Source organism: Chelonoidis abingdonii, chromosome 20 (genome assembly GCF_003597395.2).
Source record: "Chelonoidis abingdonii isolate Lonesome George chromosome 20, CheloAbing_2.0, whole genome shotgun sequence".
NCBI lineage: Eukaryota > Metazoa > Chordata > Testudines > Testudinidae > Chelonoidis > Chelonoidis abingdonii.
This window is the reverse complement of record NC_133788.1, coordinates 15654945-15675913: the sequence shown is the minus strand read 5'-3', so window position 1 is coordinate 15675913 and position 20969 is coordinate 15654945. Positions and strand designations below refer to the sequence as shown.

The 20969-nt window shown below is 45.7% G+C and overlaps 1 protein-coding gene across 1 annotated transcript in view; it reads right to left on the bottom strand.

The window, feature by feature from the left end:
- Positions 1 to 20969, bottom strand: part of AKAP1 (A-kinase anchoring protein 1) — a 41057-nt gene that overhangs the window by 15176 nt on the left and 4912 nt on the right. The window contains exon 2 of the mRNA XM_032779399.2: positions 3356 to 5081. Coding sequence (XP_032635290.1) covers positions 3356 to 5057 — 1702 coding nt within the window. The 5' untranslated portion in view covers positions 5058 to 5081. The remainder of the gene's footprint in view (positions 1 to 3355; positions 5082 to 20969) is intronic.

The following is a 20969-nucleotide window of genomic DNA, read 5'->3' as shown; positions in this document are numbered from 1 at the left end:
GAGCGTGAGCGAGCAGAGCTTTCCCTGCTACTCCTCAGTTGAGCACACAACATAGCAGCTAACACAGTAAGTTACTTAGCTCTGGTCTACACTGGGTGGTGAGGGGGCGGGGGGATCGATCTAAGCTGCGCAACTTTAGCTACGTGACTAACATAGCTGAAGTCAACGTACTTAGATCGACATACCACGGTGTCTTCACCGCAGTGAATTGACTGCTGCCACTCCCCCGTCGACTGCCTGCGCCTCTCGCGCCCCTGGAGTACAGGAGAGCGCTCGGGCGGTCAATTTATCAAGTCTAGACTAAACGCGATAAATCGATTCCTGCTGGATTGATCGCTGCCTGCCGATCCAGAGGGTAGTGTAGACGGACCCTTAGAATGCAAGCTCTCTGGGTCAGGGACTGAGTCTCTAGCACAAGAGGGCCCTGACCTTTGAATGGGGAATCCAGATGTACCTGATGCTTAACACCCAATAATTAAGCCCAAATACTTCTCAAAACCTGCTTGTGGTAGGGAGTTGAGATTGGGGGTTATGCTTCCCAGAGGCCCAAAGCTAAGACAGCATCTTCTGCTTCAGAAGGGTATGAGAGATACAAGGTATATCAAGCAGTAATGTAGGAGCCCTACAGGCCCAAGCCTGTAAGATATTAGCTTAAGCACTTTGCATGAGCTATGCTAAAGCTGTAGGCCGCATCAGTGAGGTCGCTGCTGTCTAACTTAAGTCACAAGATATCATAAGACTTTGTTCTGGTGAACAAATAACGCCGACACGTAACCACAAGAATGCAGTTGATGCCAGTTTGGATATTTTAGGATAGGAACATCAGCAGATGTTCAACCGCACTATTGTTACTGCAACCAACTGATGCATGTGTTTGGAAGACTAAGATAATTAATATACTAACCTATAGCATAAAGACACCCCAATGTTATTAGGGTGAGGAATTTCGTTATGGACAAAGGAGGCCGAACATTCTTATGAATATTCACAGCAGCCACCAGACTCTATAGCAGGGCTAACCAGAGCCTAAACTGTTCAGACCTTGACCATTGGATCGTTTTGGCATGCCAGAGGTTAAGACCCTCGTGGATCACCTCCTGTCTCATCGGTCCTATGTCTCCACAAGGATGGTGTGACTATAGGTATGACATGATACCAGACAGGAAGTTAATACTGTATTACTGCTGCCTCCTTGGTTCGGTTGGATTGTTTGTGTGTTTACTAATTGTGTTAGCAAAACCATTCCAAATTCAGAAGCTTCTTCCCGAAGTCTGAGTGTTGCAACCCTGCACATGGGAGTTCCCAAATTAACAGTACTTCTAACAACTCTGGGCCTAATCTGGGGACTAGAATTTACCAAGCCTCGGCGGGTTAACAAGGAATTCTCAAGTAATCAGTAGATCAAGCAATGGAAGGGTGAGAATCCGTTAGCCCCAGTTATGGGAAGCCACAGATGTCTTAAACAGCATCTGAACATTTCAAATATGGTTGGGGGGCAGTGTGAGGGGGAGGCCCAGGAGATCATTAAAAGGATGATAAAAGTGATGAGCTTCCAGCAATCTGCTTGTTAGTACATCACTGGGATGAGGATCCAACAGTCCTCACTTGCTCTTCTGAATTCTGGCCACCTGGCTCCAGTACACCAAAACCTCAAGGGAGCATAGGAGCTACTCTGTTTTTGCTACTTTCCAAGTCAGGCCACAGCTCTGATACAATCGAATTCGCTATCTGCCTGGTGGGTCCCGATTCAGACTCGGTGATCAAGATGCCGCTGTGACAAGTGGGGATTTCAGCAAGCTGACAAGGGAGCAGGAGGCGGCTTTTCCTGTTACACCCCCTTTCTTCCCTTTCAGCATTCAATTCGCACATGCAAAATAACCTACATCACCTTCTACATCAGTGGTTTTCCACCAGGGGTCCCAGGCCCCATTGGGGACACGAGCAGGTTTCGGGGGGGGGCCAAGGCAGAAAGCTGAAGCCCTACCACATGGAGTTGAAGCCTGGGGCTCCAAGCCCTGTCACCTGGGACTGAAGCCGAACCCTGAGCAATGTCATCAGGCCCCAAGTAATTCCCCTGCTTGCTACCCCCTGATGCTGGCCCTGGCTTTTATATGCAGAAAACCAGTTGTGGTGGCACAGGCAGACCGTGGAGTTTTTAATAGCATGTCGGGGAGGTCCTCTCGAAGAAAAAGGTTCAGAATCCCTGTCCTACATCACCTCGGACTTTGTCCTGGCACGAGAGCTTTGTCGCTTTACTATGTGGTCTCAGTTCACCCCGTATTAGAGTGTTTGTTCTTGCCGCTACTCATTCCAAGAAGCATATGCAGCAGGGTAAGAGTAATTTCTTCCTTTAGTAAGAAGTGTTTCTTATAGAGGGGACATCTAGAAAATAGTTAATCCCAGTCTCCTATTAAAAGCTGTAGAGCCTGCTATCTAGCAGCAGGCAGCACTCCTGTTACTCTGTAGTGACTACAGAATGCAGCCTGTCTTTAGGAGCTGTGCGCTGGAGGGTTGTATGAAGAATGTTTACAGTTTTTAAGGCTGAAGTTTGTGTTTGTCCACACACGGTCAGCCTAACATAAAGCAGCTAGGAAAACAACCCCCGACTTTAACACTATCCACCCACTAGCTAGAGAGAGAGATGCTACAGCAAAGAGATGGGGGAACCCCGACAAGTCAAACACATTACACGTGGGCACGGGCTGCTGAGATTTCTCATCATGCACCCGCTTTCCAAGCGAACAGACCATGTTAGTGCAGACACAGATGACGCTGTCTTAGGACGTCAAGCAATTGCCCTGCTCCATCCGTTCACATGTACGTGCTTCTCAGAAACGGGCACTATCGCAGCCCTTCAGTGAACGGTCCACACCAGAGGCAAGAACCTCATGCTCACAGCTAAATGGATGCTGCCTGAGCTCAAGCGGTGACAAGCTTGCGCTTTTGGGGCTCATGCTTGCAAGGTGCTGAGCTCCCTGGCCCTGATCCAACACACACTGATTTCAATGGGACAGTGCACCTGCTTTAAGTTAATCATCTGCTTACATGCTTTGCTGGATGGGGGCCAGCATGCTCAGTGTCTTGCTGAGTTTCCTGGACACCATGTAGCTAGCTACGGTTTTCCCCCCATCACTGTGGGATGCAGGAGCTGGCAGCCTAGGGTGGGTTCACTCCGTCCATCTGAGCATAAGACACATCTAACTATAACTTGGTAAAAATCCTACCAACAAGCAGGCCCTCTGAATTGTGATGAGGGTTGGGGTTGTGTCTGCTGAGCAGGACTTTTCAGTGCTGTACTAACGCACCTTCCCCTATGTGTCTTTTGTGAGGCTCTCAAAGAGATGTGAATCCTTACCTCCTGAGTGATCTGCGTCTGTCTCTGCTGTCCAGTGCGTCTCATGTCTCAGATCTGCGCTGTCCCCTTTCAGCACCCCATTGCTGTATGGCACTTTGTCTTCCCCTAATACAAGGGTCTGAGGTTTCGCACTCTGTGCCACGTTTTGCTCTGTAGAAGCGTCCTGGATCACAGACATGCTCAGCAAGTCCGAATGCTGGCCCGATAGGAGAGACAGTGATGTGCTTTGCAAAGGATCCTCGACGTTCGTCCCATCTTCTGATGTACATGCGCTGCATCCAGAATCCTCCGTTACTGCATGAGACTCTTCGAATGACTCTCCATTGTTCGTAACCAAAGTCCGGTTATCTCCTCGTGTTTCACTGTGCACAGACTTCTTTGGCCGACGGTCTTTTGGGTCTACCTGCACTGGGTTAGATAAGCGCCCGTATTTCAAACAGCTGGAATACGACACGTAACGATGGAGTTTCTCTTCCGATAGGGGAACAGGTATCGTTGCAACACTCTCTGTGGAAACAGCTTCCCTCCCTCTGCTAGATTCCACTGCAAGCATCTCATCGGATGAAATGCTCACTCTCTCCAGCGGTCTATCAACCCGGCTGACGGCGACTTCACAGATCCTACTGGACACATCACTTACTGAACTAGACAGCACTTCCTCAGTAGCTGCTAAGATGACTTTGGAAATAATCTGTATGGCTGCTTGCTCTATTTTCTCAACTTTATCTTTGTCCAAACTCACTTCTCCAATTCTCTCTCTTTCCAAACAATCTCCTTTTGACTGCATATCCCTGTAGCACTTCTCTTCCCTTCCATGACATTTAAGCACAGTACTGACAGTCATCTCAGACATCTCCTCTTCCCTGGACAGGTCCAAGCCAGCAGACTCTACACAATTATTCAGTAACTTCCCAACTACAGACTCTCTCTGCCCTGGGACAATGCCCATGAGTTCCTTACTATCATCATCTAAAATGGTAGGTTGGGCGGTGGCTGAATCCTCTGGTTCAGAGCCCAGGTCTGGCAGGCAGCCAGCGTCTGAGGATGTGGCTGCTGGGCACTGGATTTCCTTTGATGGATCTTCCAGAGAATCGTGTGTCATTTCTGCTTCACCACTTTCCCCAGTCTTTCCCAAAGACTCTCGTACTGACTCTACCACGAAACACACCAATGGCTGCTGCTCTGGGATTCCACTGAAAGCTGACTCCTGCTTGGTAACAAGCACACCATTGTCACTGCACTCTACGCTCTTCGGGGCTGAAGGGGGAGACACTTGTGCAAGGGACCCGGTTTCATCTCGAGATGCTGCTCTTTCCAGTTTTTCACTGTCGTCCTCAAACGTGCCCAATTCGACGGTCGTTACTGTGGTGGCAGGATGGTCCCTGGAGGAATCTAATCTCTGTTGAGCATCACATGCCAGAGAGGGTGTCATTAACCCTATGGACAGCTGGGAAGTTAAGGTTTCATTCTCTGGGCAGTCCTCTTCCGAGGGCACAGGCAGTTCTTTAGTAGCATTTACTTCTGCTCTGGACAGAGGTTCCTTTACGGGAGGTTCAATCCTCTGATCTTCCACGCCAGCTAATGCTTGCCTGTCATGATTGTTTGTACGCTCCTTTTTACGAGAAAAAAACCACCACCAACCAATAAGTGCCAGCACTCCAGGTAAGGCGTATGGGAAGAAAGTGCGGAAGCGTAAAGCCATTTTAAGGAGCCTCAGCAATTATACCTAGAGAGGGGAGAGAGAGATGTAACTAGCATTAAAAAAATAAGAAGATTCCTAAGAAAGAGAGAAAAGTTATATTGGGGACTTGCACGGGGCTCGGAAAGGATGAGGGAGGGGTCATGGTTTCACAGATTCCTTGAAAAAAATTTTTTTTTGGCCAAATCTAGCTAGTTGTACTGACTGCTTTCAGTGTAGCTTAAACCTCTCTCTCTTCCCAGATCACTGGCTACTTTGATTAAAAGCAAAGCACTTCTGTCTAGGTAAAGGAACACCTCTGCTACGTCAGCATGGTCCAGCGCAGAGAACCGTCAGGAGATCTGGGCTCTATTTCAGCTTCTGCCACTGGCTGACTTCATTACCTTGAACAAATCACTTCACCCCTTTGTGCCTCTGCCTCCCCTCCCCTCCTTCGCCTGGTTTGTCTATTTAAACCACAAGTCTGTCAGGGCAGAGACTGTCTTGCTAGGAGCATCCACTGCTCTTAGCACTATGGGGTCCGTAATCTCAGACTGGACCTCCAGGAACAGCAGTAATGCAAATAAAAATGAGAAGGTGGGACAGCTCACGGGGGGTGCCAGCTATTTAATACTAAAAGCCAGTATGTACTAGACTCTGCCTTGCCTCATCTAGTACATTTTCCCACTCTGCCTTCTCTTGGATCCATTTCCCCCTCCCTCACAGGCACATCTGGGGTTTGCCATCTGCTTAGGAGCTACTGTCAAAAAGGAGCAGAGGGCTGAAATTTTGAAGCCACAATGTCCGAGCAGGTTCACAATGAAGATGTCCATCCATAAATATACCACTGCAATATTAATTCAAGGAAACATGGATATACAAGTGAGTATTCTCATTTGTACCATCAAAACACCCAGCTGCTTTGATGCACAAGATTTAGTTCTGCAGTTCAGCAAGAAGAAAACGGGACATTTAAGAAAACTGTTTCTCTCTAAATTAAAAATGGCAGAAAGAGTGTCTGTGCTTAACAGATCTCAAGTGTGCGGCCCAACCAGAAGTCACATCTAAATATTCCTTTGAAAAGCTTAGCTCTCTCAAGTGAAAGCCAGGTGGTCTAATTCTAAAAAACACAACACATCCATTAAGAGTGGGCACCCCAGCCCCTCACCTAGGACCTTCCTGCCATTACTTATGACAGTTAGATTCACTGGAGGTGGAAGTACTACACTTGCTCACGTATTCGAAGCTACAAATGCTTTAAGACACCCAACTCCCCAACCTGCCACTGTACATGGGATACCACAAAATATGGGATACAGACATCTGGCATTTCACACACCAAGCACGGCCAGAAACCTAGGAGCCCTTCTACCCCTTGTGCTAATCAGCTGATTTGCAAGATAAACAAGACACATGTTGACACCCCTCCTTCCCTAGTCTTCTCTGTCTATAGCTGGGTCTTTGCCTGAAGGATGCAGCTACATAATGCAAGTACTGAAACAAGTTAATCAGCACACGGTTTTAATTATGGTAAATTAGTTTTAGAGAAACTCACCCACAAGAGAATGAGTAGGACCTACAATATTAGATGAGCATGACTATGGGAGGATAGCAGAGTGGTCTGAATGGCCAAGGCACGTTACGCTGCCTTGTAGCTGAAGTTTCCAGAATGCCATCCCATTACAGCAATTAGTATTCAGGCAGCCCCCTGGAAGCAAAGAGTTTCAGGAATATTGCACTTCTTGAAGGAGGTGGAGTCATACAGATTCCCCAGCTGGTTAATTTAACACTGCCATATTGTAGATACTCAGTCAACAATTTTGGATTTCAAAACGTGGAAGCAAAGGCCACTAACAAAGTCCATGCTATCACTGAGGCCAAGAGCTCGGACCTACCAGAAGATCAGCATGGCTAACAGGAACCTCCAGAGATATGGTAGCAAGGATTAAAGCCACAGTTTAAAAACAAGAGTTTCACAACAGATATAAACTCTCATGCTTTAGGATTCAAACCAATCTCTAATGGAATTCAGGGCAGGTTATTTCCTAACCTGGGTTTCATGCACCTTTGTCTGGAGCATTGGGTACTGGGCACTATCAGAGACAGGATAGCTAACTGAAGTGTTGGGCTGATCCAGCATGGAAATCCCTATATATTCTTCCCCGGAAGTGAATATCTGCTTAAACATTTTCAGACTAGTAGTGCACTGAAATTCAAACACAAAGCAGGTTATTTAACTAGAGAAGGGAAAAAACTTACATCCTAGAATAGCTTTATTCTAGCTATATGTATCCCCCCCGCCTCCCACCAGATGTAGGGATAGATCACTTTAGGAATAAATGTACAGCAGGAATCCGAATCTCTCCCCGACTGGGTTCTCCTTGGTGACATCTTTAAAAAAAACCCATCCCATGAGGCTGGCCTGCCTGGTGATGAGTCAGTGCTCAAATACTACAGTGAAAGGGCCTACTGAAAAAGACAAAGGAGATTTCCTTTGCATCACTAGGAAACGCTCCTCTAAGTGTGGTTACAGTATGAATAAATTAGCAGGAAATACAGTCTCTCTCCGTGCCCCTGAAGGAGAATCGATGCTTTGGAGATTAACATTTGAAGAAACTGAACTGGGGAGACGGGGGAGTGTAAAAGTTTCATCATTCTGTCTTAACAGGGACTGAGATTAGGCTGGGGACAGTACTGTGAGTTTTTTCTTTTTTTAAATTACCAGCTATATTTACATTAGTGTCATGAGACTGATTTAAAGGGACAAAACACATCAAGGCAACTCCAAGTGTCCCTAATTCACCCTGAGAAGGCATAAGTCAACTACACCTCCTGGAAGCACGGATTTCCTGCCATGGCGAAGTGTACTGAGGCCAAAGCAGTAGTATGATCTCCGCACTTCCTGGCGGAGTTACAGCCTTTCTATCATTAACAAGGGGGCCAAGACCTCCACTCTGCAAAGCGGCTGGCTTTGAGTTTTGGCAATGGGATACAGAGTCTCTTGCCTCTGGGTCACTGGTTTAAACCAGTAGCAGCCAAGACCTGTTGCTAGCCAGTAGCTGTTTGGTGTCATGAACTGGTGGCCTCAGCCTGCTTCCAAAACACAAGCAAAGAGACACCCCACTTACTGGCTGAGGCAGCAACCTCATTGGAAGCGTCAGCAACAAGGCCAGGACCTGGGAAAGCAGCTCCCCTCTACTCCTAGAGGTATAGTGTCTCCAGGTCAAGTTTAACGCACAGTGTTGGCAGGAGTGAAAGTCACTCTGCTCCTTCTGAGGAGGGACCCAGGACATCAGCCTCCCAGGCTACAGTCTTTCACCAGCACTGCATTCAGCTATTTCCAGAGCGCATTGTTTGGATGTTGTACAAACACACCCCAGGGCTGGAATCCAGGACATGAAAACATTTTCTGCTGAGCTAGATACAGCATCAGTTAATTGCAAGGGTTTTTTTTATTACCAAAGACTTACTTTTGAGAGTAGGAGCAGCTTAGGCGTGTGCTTTCACGTCTATAAAGAGAAACCAGTAAGCAAGAAGGCACGTGGAGGGTTACCTCCTATTCCCTGCATCAGAATGCTACTTGGAGAAAGGCAGGCTCTGCTCTGGATTCATTTCAGCACATTAACAAATTTCAAGGTCATGTGAGCTGCTAATCCACTCTGCTGCATTCACAGTATGGCATTCCCCCCCTCCCACACACACTCCGCCTGCTGCTAAGGCAGAGAGGCTGCTGATCTGGGATCACAACATTGGTAACTAGGGAGTCACTGAACGGCCCTTTCAGCTAGCCAGTCCCTCAGCTGCGGGGGCTGCACAGCCCCGTGGGATATCCTCACTAAAGGAGTTCCCTTCCTTGCAAGTTCTAGATTGAACCGCTCCCTCCAGCACCATTATTTACCTTAATCAGTGCAGCAAATTTAAGTTGACACAAGCAGCTTTGACATTCCAAGTGACTCACTGCATTAGGCCTGCAAAAACACCAAACCAACCCCCCACAAGCAATGTATATGCCCTGCCCTCTCCCACAAGCAACGTATATGCCTGGTTGTTCAGTTATAAAAGATTGCACAGAACAGGGCAATTCTTCCTGGCCCAAACAGAGGGCAGTTTGTTTGTTTGTTTTTACCATCCCTTCTCTCTTCAATTCCCGTAGCAGCTTGGACAGGGAGACAGCTTCCTCCCACTGTAATACTGCTGGGTAGCCTGCCACCCGGGGACACTGGACTACGATTCAGACAATCTGCTCCCTTTCTAGCTACTTTACCCTGCCAGGGTCTGGCAAGCCAGACCTGGACTTGAACGTAAGTCCCCAGGGGGAAGCCCATGATGCTTCCTAACTCCTCCTCCCAAACACCCCTCTGTAATGCAGCAATATTACTGGAGGTGTGCGCTTAACTAGGTAAGAGACAAGGCAGCTTGTAGTTTTCACACAAGTTAGCAAGTCAAGTTAAAGACCACAGGGGAGCCAAGTGTTTGCTAATCAAGTGAAAGTTACCAACTGCCTTTACTTAGCGAACCCCTTTTCCCCTATCCCCAGTAAAGACAAGGCTTTAGTGTTTCAAACTTAGACTACATGATAACAGCAGTCTTGCACTGTACCTATAAAACCTTAGGGTAAAGTGATCTTAATATTCCCTAAGAAGATCTCTTTAAAAAGCTTTCAGCTTGGCTGCTTTGGGCGCAGCTTTGATGGAAGTGCTGCCTCTTATTCCTCTGACTTTTTGGAAAGCTGAGCCTCCACTTTCTGATTCGAGGCCTCGTGACTTCATGCCAGACACTTACAATCCAAAGAGAGACTCATGCCACATGCTTTGACTGTCATGCTGTTCCTTTGCCAATGTTGTTTGAGTTATAAAAAGGCAGGGCGGACATGCCTTTCCTTAACAGACAAAAATCTACACAGCTGGAAGGTTGAGTTGGCTAAACCATTGTCCATTATAATAATACTGCCTAGCTAAAGCCCATTCTCACACTTTACCTTTGCACTGAGCAGGATTTAAAGCACGACAGGGTGTCTTTGGCTACATTAAGAACTTTCATCTAGACAGACCCCAGAAGTCTCTGCCAATGAGTGACAGAAGTAAACACTGTTTTTATGGGGACTGTAAATTTTACTACAGTGGGAATGGCTCACTGGAGAAGAGTTTGGTGTTGGCTGGTGTTACACCTCTTTTTTAGAAGCACATATTTTCTTGAACTAGAGAAGAAGAAAACACCATGGCAGTCTCTATCGGCCATGTTCATTCTCACCCTGAACTGGAAAAGAGTTGGTGTTAATGTAAACACAAGGAACAGATATGTCAAAAGCGACTACTGATTTAAAGGGACCCGGTTTTTAAAAAACACAGAGAGCCTCACAGGGGGACTAAGAAGGTAAATATATTAAAGTTGTGAGGTCCTCAGATACTCTGATCATCAGGCCCTTTTGAAGGGGCAAGCCTGGCAAAAATCACCAGTCACGTAAAAAAATCCGATCCAGGATTTCCAAAACACTTTCCATCCCCTGTACTTATACTGAACTTCTTTATCCAGACTCAACTGGAGACTGGTTAGGATTTCAGTTGGATTTTCCTACTGTACAATCCCTGCCTTTGCCTCCACAGTTAAGACACTATAATCAGCACTAAGTGACACTCGGGACACAGGGACAATGAAGTCTACAATGCCTTTTTTTATTCCAAACCACTGAAGCACAAGTGACCACAGCCATCAATTAAGCAGCACAGTAACATCTCCACTCCATCAAGCCGCTGGGGTAAGTGCTTTCTTCAATTACATAAGGAATTCTTTTGTAGAACCAGCTGCACGCACTGTACCTGCCTGATTTAAGCTAGAAACCTCATGGGGGGTCGAGTGGGAGAAACCACAGTGGCTTCCCAGTTGCCCAGCACAGCTTGATTAGCAGGACTTACTCTGCTGAAGATAAGATGTTCCAGCTAACCAACATTACATCTTTTCAAGCTGTAGATTCACGTTCTGCAGGCTCAAATAACCTCAACTCACTAAAAAAATAAGTTTAAGGCTTTTAGTTTTTCCATGCACTTTTAAAGTGGAAAGGATAAAGCCTCCATACTCCTAAGAAAAGTTCAAGCCTCCACTGTACAGCACAATAGTGCATTGTAATCAGTCCATGAAGTTCATTCGCTGTATGCTTAAGTTATGCATTATAATTAATGCAGAACCACCACACAAGCTGCCTCCTGGGTGTACCACAGGCCTAAATTAAAGCACTGTTACATATGCTTGCATAAGTACATCCCCAGTGAGCCTTCCTGATTAAACAGACTGCTCTATTAGCCCATTCCCTATGAAGTGGCACCAACTGCACGAGCACAGAACAGTGCCCTGCAATTCTGCACTGCTTTGTGACAGCAGTAACAGCTGCAGGGAAAACATCCTGAGCCCAGGGCTTGGTAAATAAGACCCCTAAAAATATAAGTGTTGTGGTATAGAACACTGATAACTTTCATCATTTCAGTGACTTGGGAACTTAACTCAGTGATTTTTCATTCACAGTGGGACTACTGCTTCAGCAAATGTTCCCCGTGAAGATGTGCGATTTCACTGTTATGCCTTTAGTTTCAGTGAGAGCTGTCGGCTGGCACTAGGGTTAAACCAGAGTAACGAGGGACCCAAGTTTTCCTAGTCTAGAGAATTTTATAAAAGCCACAGGCTCAATACAAAATAGAAACAGGCATTTAAACACTGAGTTGGCCAGGTGACAGTATAACACCAACAGATGTCACCTTAAATAGACAGTGAAGGAAGAATTTGGCGCCCTGAGTTTTGTATGCCAGCTGTGATGCACAAGCAATCCACTTTTAACTGCTCAGCAGAAGAGTGGGTTTGCTGGACCATGGGAGCTGGGCATGGCATTTGTAAACAAACATTGTCCTATCTTAAAGAACAAGCAGAGGACCACAGACTCATTCCACTTGCTTATGTCAGGGTCTTAGACATGATTAATGTTTTAAGTTGCTGCTGCTCCCTAGCCAGAATAAACAATCCTTTATATACAAATCCTTATATGGCTTGAAATGTTAACAGTACGAGGTTTACAGGCAGGCCAGAGAATTCAGTCTTAAGGTTTGAGAAGGAGAAACCCAGCAAAAGTTTACTCCAGCTGATTTTCAAAGCTTCCCTTAACCAGCCTCCTTCAACTTTACAAATCACGATTTGTTTTTAAACGTGTTACTCAAGAGAGTCAATAGCTCCAGACATCGGAATACGTTCCTGGAGAACTGCTACTGTGTTCATTCTCTGCCTCGCAATATTTTGTACTCAGAGCTCTTTCCATCACAGCATTTTATGGACATTAATATTCCATAACGCAGGGGGAAAGGAAACTGAGGCACAGACTGGTTACTTGAGTGCCTAGGTCACAAAGCAAGCCAGCCACAGGGCTGGAAACAGAACCCAGATCTCCCGACTGAGTCCCATGCTTCATTGGCAAGGTGACACTCCTCCCTATAAAATGCACAATTGTATTATGGCCTAGTACTGCAGCATTGGGGATGTGGAATACGGCACTGAAGAAATAATACTGCCCAGGTGAAGGAGTGCTGGACAGGACTGGTACAGTTACACTTACACTCAACTGGCTCACATGGGCTCTTGAAATTTTCCACACTAAAAATAGCCAATAGCACATGCTCTGCCTCATAAGCCACACAGGAACAGCAGATGACAAAATCTGATGGAGGGGCCTTCAGTCCTCACAGTTGCTAAGGGTAAATTAAGACAACAAGATTGACTAGTACAAAGAAGTAGCCATCAAAAAAACTTCAGCCCTGCCCCACTTCAGTGTCAGCCAGTCACAGTTCCCCTGGCAGATCAAAGCATGAGATGGAGCTAGGCATCTGTACCAACCCTTTCGCTGGGTACCAAGGACAGACGTATGACTTACAGCAGGGGTAATCAATAGGCGTATCACTGGCCAAATCTGGACCTCCAGATGCTTTTGAACGGACCATGAAGTCTTTTTATTTAATTATCATTATTGTTATTTTTATATTATTTTCTCTGGAGGCTGAACCTTGACCAAAAATAATTCATTACCCCTGGCTTACAGGGACCATCTGTATATTCAAACTCTCACCGGAAGTACTGCCTAACTTCTGCTTTCAGAGGCACATAACCACAGCACTGCTAAAGCAGGCTAAACGCTGAGGGACAAGCAGTCCCACAAAGGCAGGCAGCACAAGAAACTGGCCAGAGGACAACCAAGGGAAGGATGAGGTGCTAACACAGGGATCTGTAGCATCCTTGGATTCAGGTTGCAACAGCACCTTGAGTTAAGTCTTCCCTCTGAACCTAAACTACAGAATCAGTTGCGGAATGCCCACCCCAGTCAGGACTCCTCTCCCCATCCTTCCTGCCCCCATTGTTCTAGTACATCCTCCTGTGTGCACTTAAAGTGAAGACACCCACAGTTGTGAGCTTATAAAACACAAGTTGACTATCAAGCTATCAAAATTCAGGGGAGGAAAGGTCTGGTCAGACAAGACCTCAGACTGGGGCATTTAAAAAAGAAATTAAATTGCAATCAGATAAACCTCTGAATTACCTGAATATAAAAGAGTTAGAATTCAAATTGCTATAAAGCACCAAAGATTCCTGCTTCATAGACACTTTCATCCCCAAATCTAAGTAGCAGCAGAAGAGGGCTGCAAGAGACATTCCCTCACCATTCCTTTGCCAAAACCTCGTTAACATGAAGTGCGTGGTTTGCTATAGCAAAGCCAACATGAGCTTTCAGCACGTGAAGAATGATCAACACATCACAGCACCTTTCATCCAACAATCAGCATGCTCTGTGAAGAAGAAACCCCCAAACCCCTGAAGTTAGTAAGAATTATCAGAACTATTTTTCAGAGGAAGAAACTGAGGCACAGAGAAGTGAAGGTCTAGTGTAAGGTCTAGGGGCTGATCATACTACACCCCACTCCCTTCATCTGCATTTAAATCTGCTACACTGGTATATCTGGCTGTATTAACATTTAATTTCACAGCCTTTATCATGTAAGCAGTGTCTACGCTACAGCAACATAGCTGCAAGGCAGTAGCAGTCTGTTATAGCACCCATAGTGTAGAGATGGCCCTAGGTATCAGAGCAGCAGCACCTGTGAATTAGGACTGCGTGCACCACTTTTAGGCCAGAGCAGATGAGTTCAGAGCAGTTTCTTTATAGACATCTGAAAAAAGCGATGGTTTAAAGTGAAGTATCAGAATAGACCAGCTGCAGCTTTGCTACAAGTGTCTTTACAAGCTGCAAAGCTTACACATATGCAAATAGCACCCCACAAACATTAACCCTTTCACCATTTACTTGCTACAGCACCCCCTGCAAGTGTGTGGATGTAACCACATCAATGAGTGGACTCCTCCCACTATGCAATAACTTCACAGTTCACATGCTCATAACATTAACCCCATCATACTGCCAGGCTCCCTCCTCCTCTACCGATTGTATCACCTTCCTATAGCGAGGTCCCTATTTCATCCCTATATCGAGATCCCTATTTCATCCGATCTCAACAGATTGCTTCATTATTTACAACTCCTGCATTAGCTCAACTCAACCAGTGACTCAGAGCCACTCTGGTAGTCACATGAGAGGGCAGTATAGATAATTCTTCACTGCTTTAACCACAGCTATTGGGGCAGGGTTTTTTTAGGATCATGAGCTCCTTTAACAGAAGTGAATCTGAAAGACACACCCCTCCACTACTCCCAACTTGTGGGCATTAATTTGCCAGCTCCTTTGTTCAAAAACTATGCAGAGCATACCTAAAACAAAAAAGTCTTGCAGTGGGTTAGCCAGAACTTTCTCCACTGTTTCCAGTTGGTGAAGCCTAGCTCTACACTGGGCACTTACTTTAATATAACTGTGTCACTCAGGGATGTGAAAAATCCACTCCCCTAAGCGACAGTTATACTGATCTTAAACTCCGTGTAGACAGCGCTATGTCTGCAGGAGAGCTATACTGACAGGAGAAGCTACCGCCTCTCATGGAATAACTAAGCCAATGGGTCCATCAGCTTAGAGCAGGGGTCGACAACCTTTCAGAAGTGGTGTGCCAAGTCTTCACTTAGTCACTCTAATTTAAGGTTTCAGGCGCCAGTAATAAATTTTTAACATTTTTAGAAGGTCTCTTTCTATAAGTCTATAACATATAACTAAACTGTTGTTGTATGTAAAGTAAATAAGGCTTTTTAAATGCTTAAGACACTTCATTTAAAATTAAATTAAAATGCAGAGCCCCCCGGACAGTGGCCAGGACCCAGGCAGTGTGAGTGCCACTGAAAAAAATCAGCTCATGTGCCGCCTTTGGCATGCGTGCTGTAAGTTGCCTACCCCGGCTTAGAACATCTTCATCAAAACTCTACAGCAGTGCAGACGCTGCATTTGCAAGGTAGACTCGCCCTAAGAAAGCTGAGCCCAGACAAACGCAAACCATCTTACCTTTGGAGTTATGCATTTCCTGCAACATCATTAGGGGGAAAACTCAGGGAAACTGCTTGAATCCAGAGTACTCCTGTTTTAGGCTGGTGCCTTGACTGGGGAATGAAAGTCACCCCTAGCCCAGCACCCTCCAATGGCCTTACTCTGCCTGTGAGCCCGTTCCCACCTCTCTGCTCAGATTCCTGACCTCTGCATCCAAGTCAAAAGGGCTCCCTCGCAAGCCACTCTTCTATACCAGCCTAGCTTTGGAATGAAGCCATCGCACAGGCTCCAGACATGTCCGTTCCACCTGCGTCCCTACACAAGACTGCTGCAGGCCTTCTGCTGCCTGAAAGGCCTCGGCCTTCTCTGTGGGGATGTCACTGCTGTGATGCAGTCTGGTGTTCAGCTAGCTAGTTTGGTAAAAGATCCCTGCTTGGGACTGGATGCCATGACCGCCGCAGTCCAGGACCAACGAAGAGAGATGTTAGACCACATGGATTAGCAAGATGTCCCACATTTGGACTTAACCTAAACTGTTAAGGCCAAGTGGACACTGCAGAGGATTTGCGCAAAGCTAGCTCCCAATGCTGGGCTGGTGTGAGGGCAATGAGAAAGACTAAGATTGTCTGAGTGACATTAAATACACATTTCCATACTTTACAAGTTTTGTAAAAAAAAAAAAACAACCCACCAAATCACTGCAAGACAGAATTTCCTGGCTACTTTGTTTTGTAACTGCAGTTCTCTTTGAAGGTCCATCTCCAGCCACTAACAGATAAGGCTGTAATTAGGGGTGTGTCTTCACATACAATGCTGCAGCTGTGCCACTGTAGCTTCTCCTGTTGGCACAGTTAATCCATCTCCCCGAGAGGCAGTACTTGTGCCCCGTCGACATAGCACAGTCTACACGGATTTTCCACACCCCGATGGAAGTCCCTAGCACAGACCTGGCCTACGTATCACAATTTAACTTCCTGTTAAAGTGCTTTGCAAGAGATTAAGGAGGCAGCATTGTGCTTACATGGGTTAAAAATAGTTGCTTTACCAGTATTGCTAACAACTCTTTAAGACCGAAACTATTTCTAAAACCCAACAGCCACGTTGTTTCTTTCCGGCGCTTCCATTCAGCTTGGAGAAGAGGAGTCAGTTTCCAGGACTGATGCACTTGGCTTGCTCCTTGCCCCACCTAAGCTCTTCCAATGACTTTGACAGACGCTGGTTCAGGCAGGCACTCAAGATGCTACAATGTTTAGTTTACAAACAGGAGAATGGTTTAAACAAATAATTTCTCAAGGAAGTCAAACAGGTGTCAAATGTATCAGTTTCCACAAACAGAATGTGAGTTTGCATGAGTACATACACACTACACCCAAATTTGGAGACCACACTGTCTCTGCAGTGCACTTTTCCCCTACTGTGCAAATAAAGCCTGATGAATAAAAGCAAAATAGGAAGAGGAAAGCACACAGAACAACATTCAGGGAGCAGAGCACCAGCAGCAGATGTCCCCCGTCCCCCCCCCCTCCCCCTCCGCGCACTCAAATGTTGGGAAAGGATGCTGCAGGCCTTGATCACAAGTGGCAACCTTGCCAGGCGAACAGGTAACTGCAAAGAGCAACATCAAGAGCTACTTAGCATACGCACTGCACAGCAACAAGTCCTTGCCAAACAGCTATTTGAAACGAACACTCAACTAATCCCCTTCAGAAGAGAAAAGACTAAAAGCAGCACTTCGCTCTCTGAAAGCAGCACTGCAGGGAAGGGAACGATGTCAAGTGCTTGTGGAAACAAAAGCATGCTGCATTCGGGCAGGCCAGGAAGAGGAAGCAAAACATCACAGTATAGAATGGAGAGGGAACAGGTTCCTTGCAAGAAGTCACATTCCCTGCTTCAGAGATAGAATCAGCAAGGGACGGACTCTGCCCAGAGGCTGTACAGACACATAGTAAGATGCTGCTTATTCTGAGAAGCTTGTAATCTACATGGGTAAGATGAAAGCAAGGAGAAAAAGTATCATCAGACCCATTTTACAAACAGGGAAATGGAGGCACGAAGCAATTATGCAATTGCCTATGGTCACGCAGGAAATCTGTGGCAGCGCCAATGCTCTTTAATCCCAGGCCCGCGTGTTAGCCCTCAGGCCATCCTTTCATCCTGCAGAGTGCTGGACACCCTCACCTCCTGCGAAAGATCACTGGTTACATTCCAACAAAAAACTTGCACAGCAGATGCTGTGGACAGAGTGCTAAGAAGGACTGAAAGCCCCACTGAAGTTCATAGCAGAACTCCCATTTACGTCAATGGGGTCCAGAATTCCAAAGCAAGTATACCACATTAAAAACGTCACCCTTTTAAGAGAAGGTTTCGCAGACATGGTACTGATGGGAATACATTTTCAACCAATTTTAAGAGGCTCCAGGGACACGCCAAGTTGCTAATTTACAAACAGCACCTATGGAACGCTAGGGACACGCATAAGCAACCCACATGGAGCACAAGACTACTGCCATGTATACACTGGAAATCACCTATTCAGTTCTACTAGATGTTATGTTTCTCAGCCATACAGCCAGGAAGGAATGGTGGTAGCAGTGCTAAAGGTAGTCTCACGTCGCATCTGTTCAGATCTGTTCTTTGAGGAACTGTTTGGATCAGTCACCAAAAGGCAAGTTCTAACCTTGCTAATGGTGATGCATGGCCCCATGAAGGAGTACCCATCTTCTATGCACAGCAGGAAATTTTGCTGCGACAGTGAAAAATTAAACAGAACCCACATAATGGAACATAATAAGGCCTAGGGGTTGTTTTTTTTCTATCATTGTCAAAAACACATATGAAAAAAGCATAAGTTTTCAGAAGCAACTAGTGATTTGGGGCTTCTCAATTTGCAGGCTCCCCACATGAAACAAATTAAAAGGGCCTCATTTGTATTAAGTGCCGAGCACCCACAGTGAAAATCCGGATCCTGTAAGGTGTCTCAAGATGGGCATCTAACATCAGTAGTCACTTTTGAAACTGTAATTGGCTGTATTACTGAGAAGTGTCACAGAATGCTTACATTTAGATCAGCAGGTATTAACAGCAAGTCTAGAAGGTAGTGCTTCAAGTCTAATTATTTCATTACTAGTGGAGACTGTTAAGAGTCCTTCAGGGTACACGCTACCAGCCTGTTTATCCAGGAGTTTTGGAGATGTCAAAAATATCTTAATAAGTAAATGGGTCATGCTAGAGAAAAAACACAAGGATGAGAGCTGCAGATAAATTCAGATGCATCATTTAAAAATAATGTTTTTAAAGACAAAAGTCCATTGAAATCACTTTTCACATGAAAGAAGCACCTTAGGGTAACATTTTCAAAAGTGACAGTCACTTAGGCAGTTGTGAAAGTTTTATCCTTCTAAATAAATTGGAGAAATGGTCTGAGGTAAACAGGATGAAGTTTAGTAAAGACAAATGCAAAGTGCTCCACTTAGGAAGGATCAATCAGTTGTACTCTTACAAAATGGGAAATGACTGCCTAGGAAGGAGCACTGCAGAAAGGGATATGTGGGTCATAGTGAACCACAAGCTAAATATGAGTCAACAGTGGAACCCTGTTGCCAAAAAACAAAAAAACAAAAAAACACCAATCAGAACATCATTCTGGGATGTATTAGCAGGAGTGTTGTAAGCAAGACATGAGAAGTAATTCTTCTGCTCTACTCCGTGCTGGTTAGGCCTCAACTGGCATATTGTGCCCAGTTATGGGTACCACATTTCAGGAAAGATGTGGACAAATTGGAGAAAGTCCAGAGAGGACTTTATTAAAGGTCTAGAAAACATGACCTATGATGGAAGACTGAAAAAACTGGGTTTTATTTTGGAGAAGAGAAGACTGAGGGGAGACATGATAACAGTTTTCAAGTACATAAAAGGTTTTTACAAGGAGGAGAGAGAAAAATTGTTCACCTTAACATCTGAGGATAGGACAAGAAGCAATGGGCTTAAATTGCAGCAAGGGAGGCTTAAGCTGGACATTAGTAGAAACTTCCTAACTGTCAGGATAGTTAAGCACTGGAATAAATTGCCTAGGCAGGTTGCAGAATCTTTGTCATTAGAAATTTTTAAGAACAGGTTAGACAAACACTTGTTAGGCATCGTCTAGATCAGTGGTTCTAAACTTATTTATCATTGTCAGCCTCACTAAACCCTGTGACAAACCCCTATGTCCAGTAACCCCTGCCCAGAGACTCCTTCAGAGAGAGAGAGAGAGACCAGGATCACAGCCCCGGGCACAGGACCCCGCCACGCACAGGGCCAGGCAGCCGGGACCCAGATTTTTTTTTTCTTTTTAAGCACACAGCTGGACCACATCTGTGCGCTAACAGGGCCGCACATGGCCCACAGGTTGAGAAGCACTAGTCTAGATAACACTTAATCTGCCTTGAGTGCAGGAGACTGGACTAGAAGACCTCTCGGGGCCTCTTCCAGTCCTGTGATTCCATAAGAAGAAACCGTTACAGAGTTGAAATCTTTGTGATGCACCAAATAACTACAGAATCAAAATGTTGAAGAAGAAAAAAAAAGCGTGTCCAGAAAGGTTTGGGACTGATTCCTTTATATGTTTGCTCAGAACCCAGCACAATGGAGCTCTGGTTTTCACTGGGACAATAGCTACACAGTAACTCCTTGCTTAACATTGTAATTACGTTCCTGAAAAATGTAACTTTAAGCGAAACGACTAAGCAAATCCAATTTCCCCATAAGAATTAATGTAATGTAATTAATGTAAGGGGGTTGTTAAAACTTTCTGTGGAACCTTTCACCAGACAAAAGATTTTTTTATATACACACATACATACACACATACACAGTATACGTTTTAAACAAAATTTAATAGTGTACACAGCAATGATGATTGTGAAGCTTGGTTGAGGTGGTGAAGTCAGAGGGTGGGATACTTCCCAGAGAATGCCTTACTGCTAAATGATGAAGTAGCAGTCAGCTGAGCCCTCAAGGGTTAACACGTTGTTAATGTAGCCTCACACTCTACAAGGCAGAATGGAGGGAGGGAAGACAGCATGGCAAACAGACAGACACACACAGTAATTGATAGCCTGCTAGGCAGCCGCCACACAGGGAACTTAGGGGCACGGGGAGCTGATGGGGGGCTGCCGGTCCACTCTGATTCCAAGCCCACACCAGGTAGCTTCAACAGGCTGCTCTTCCTGCAAGCAGTCGACAAAGCAGGCAACTGCCAAATGATGTTATAAGGGAGCATTGTGCAACTTTAAACGAGCACCTTCCCTAATTGATCAGCAACATAACAAGGAAACACCGTTAACTGGGACGACATTAAGGGAGGAGTTACTGTATTGTCGCAGAGCCAGAGGGCCAAGGTCTTACTGTGCTAGATGCTGTACAAACACAGTCAGCAGTTCCCAGCCCCCAGAAGCTTATCCAGTCAAGCTGGCCACCTGGAGCAAACACCAGAAACTGAATGGACATGG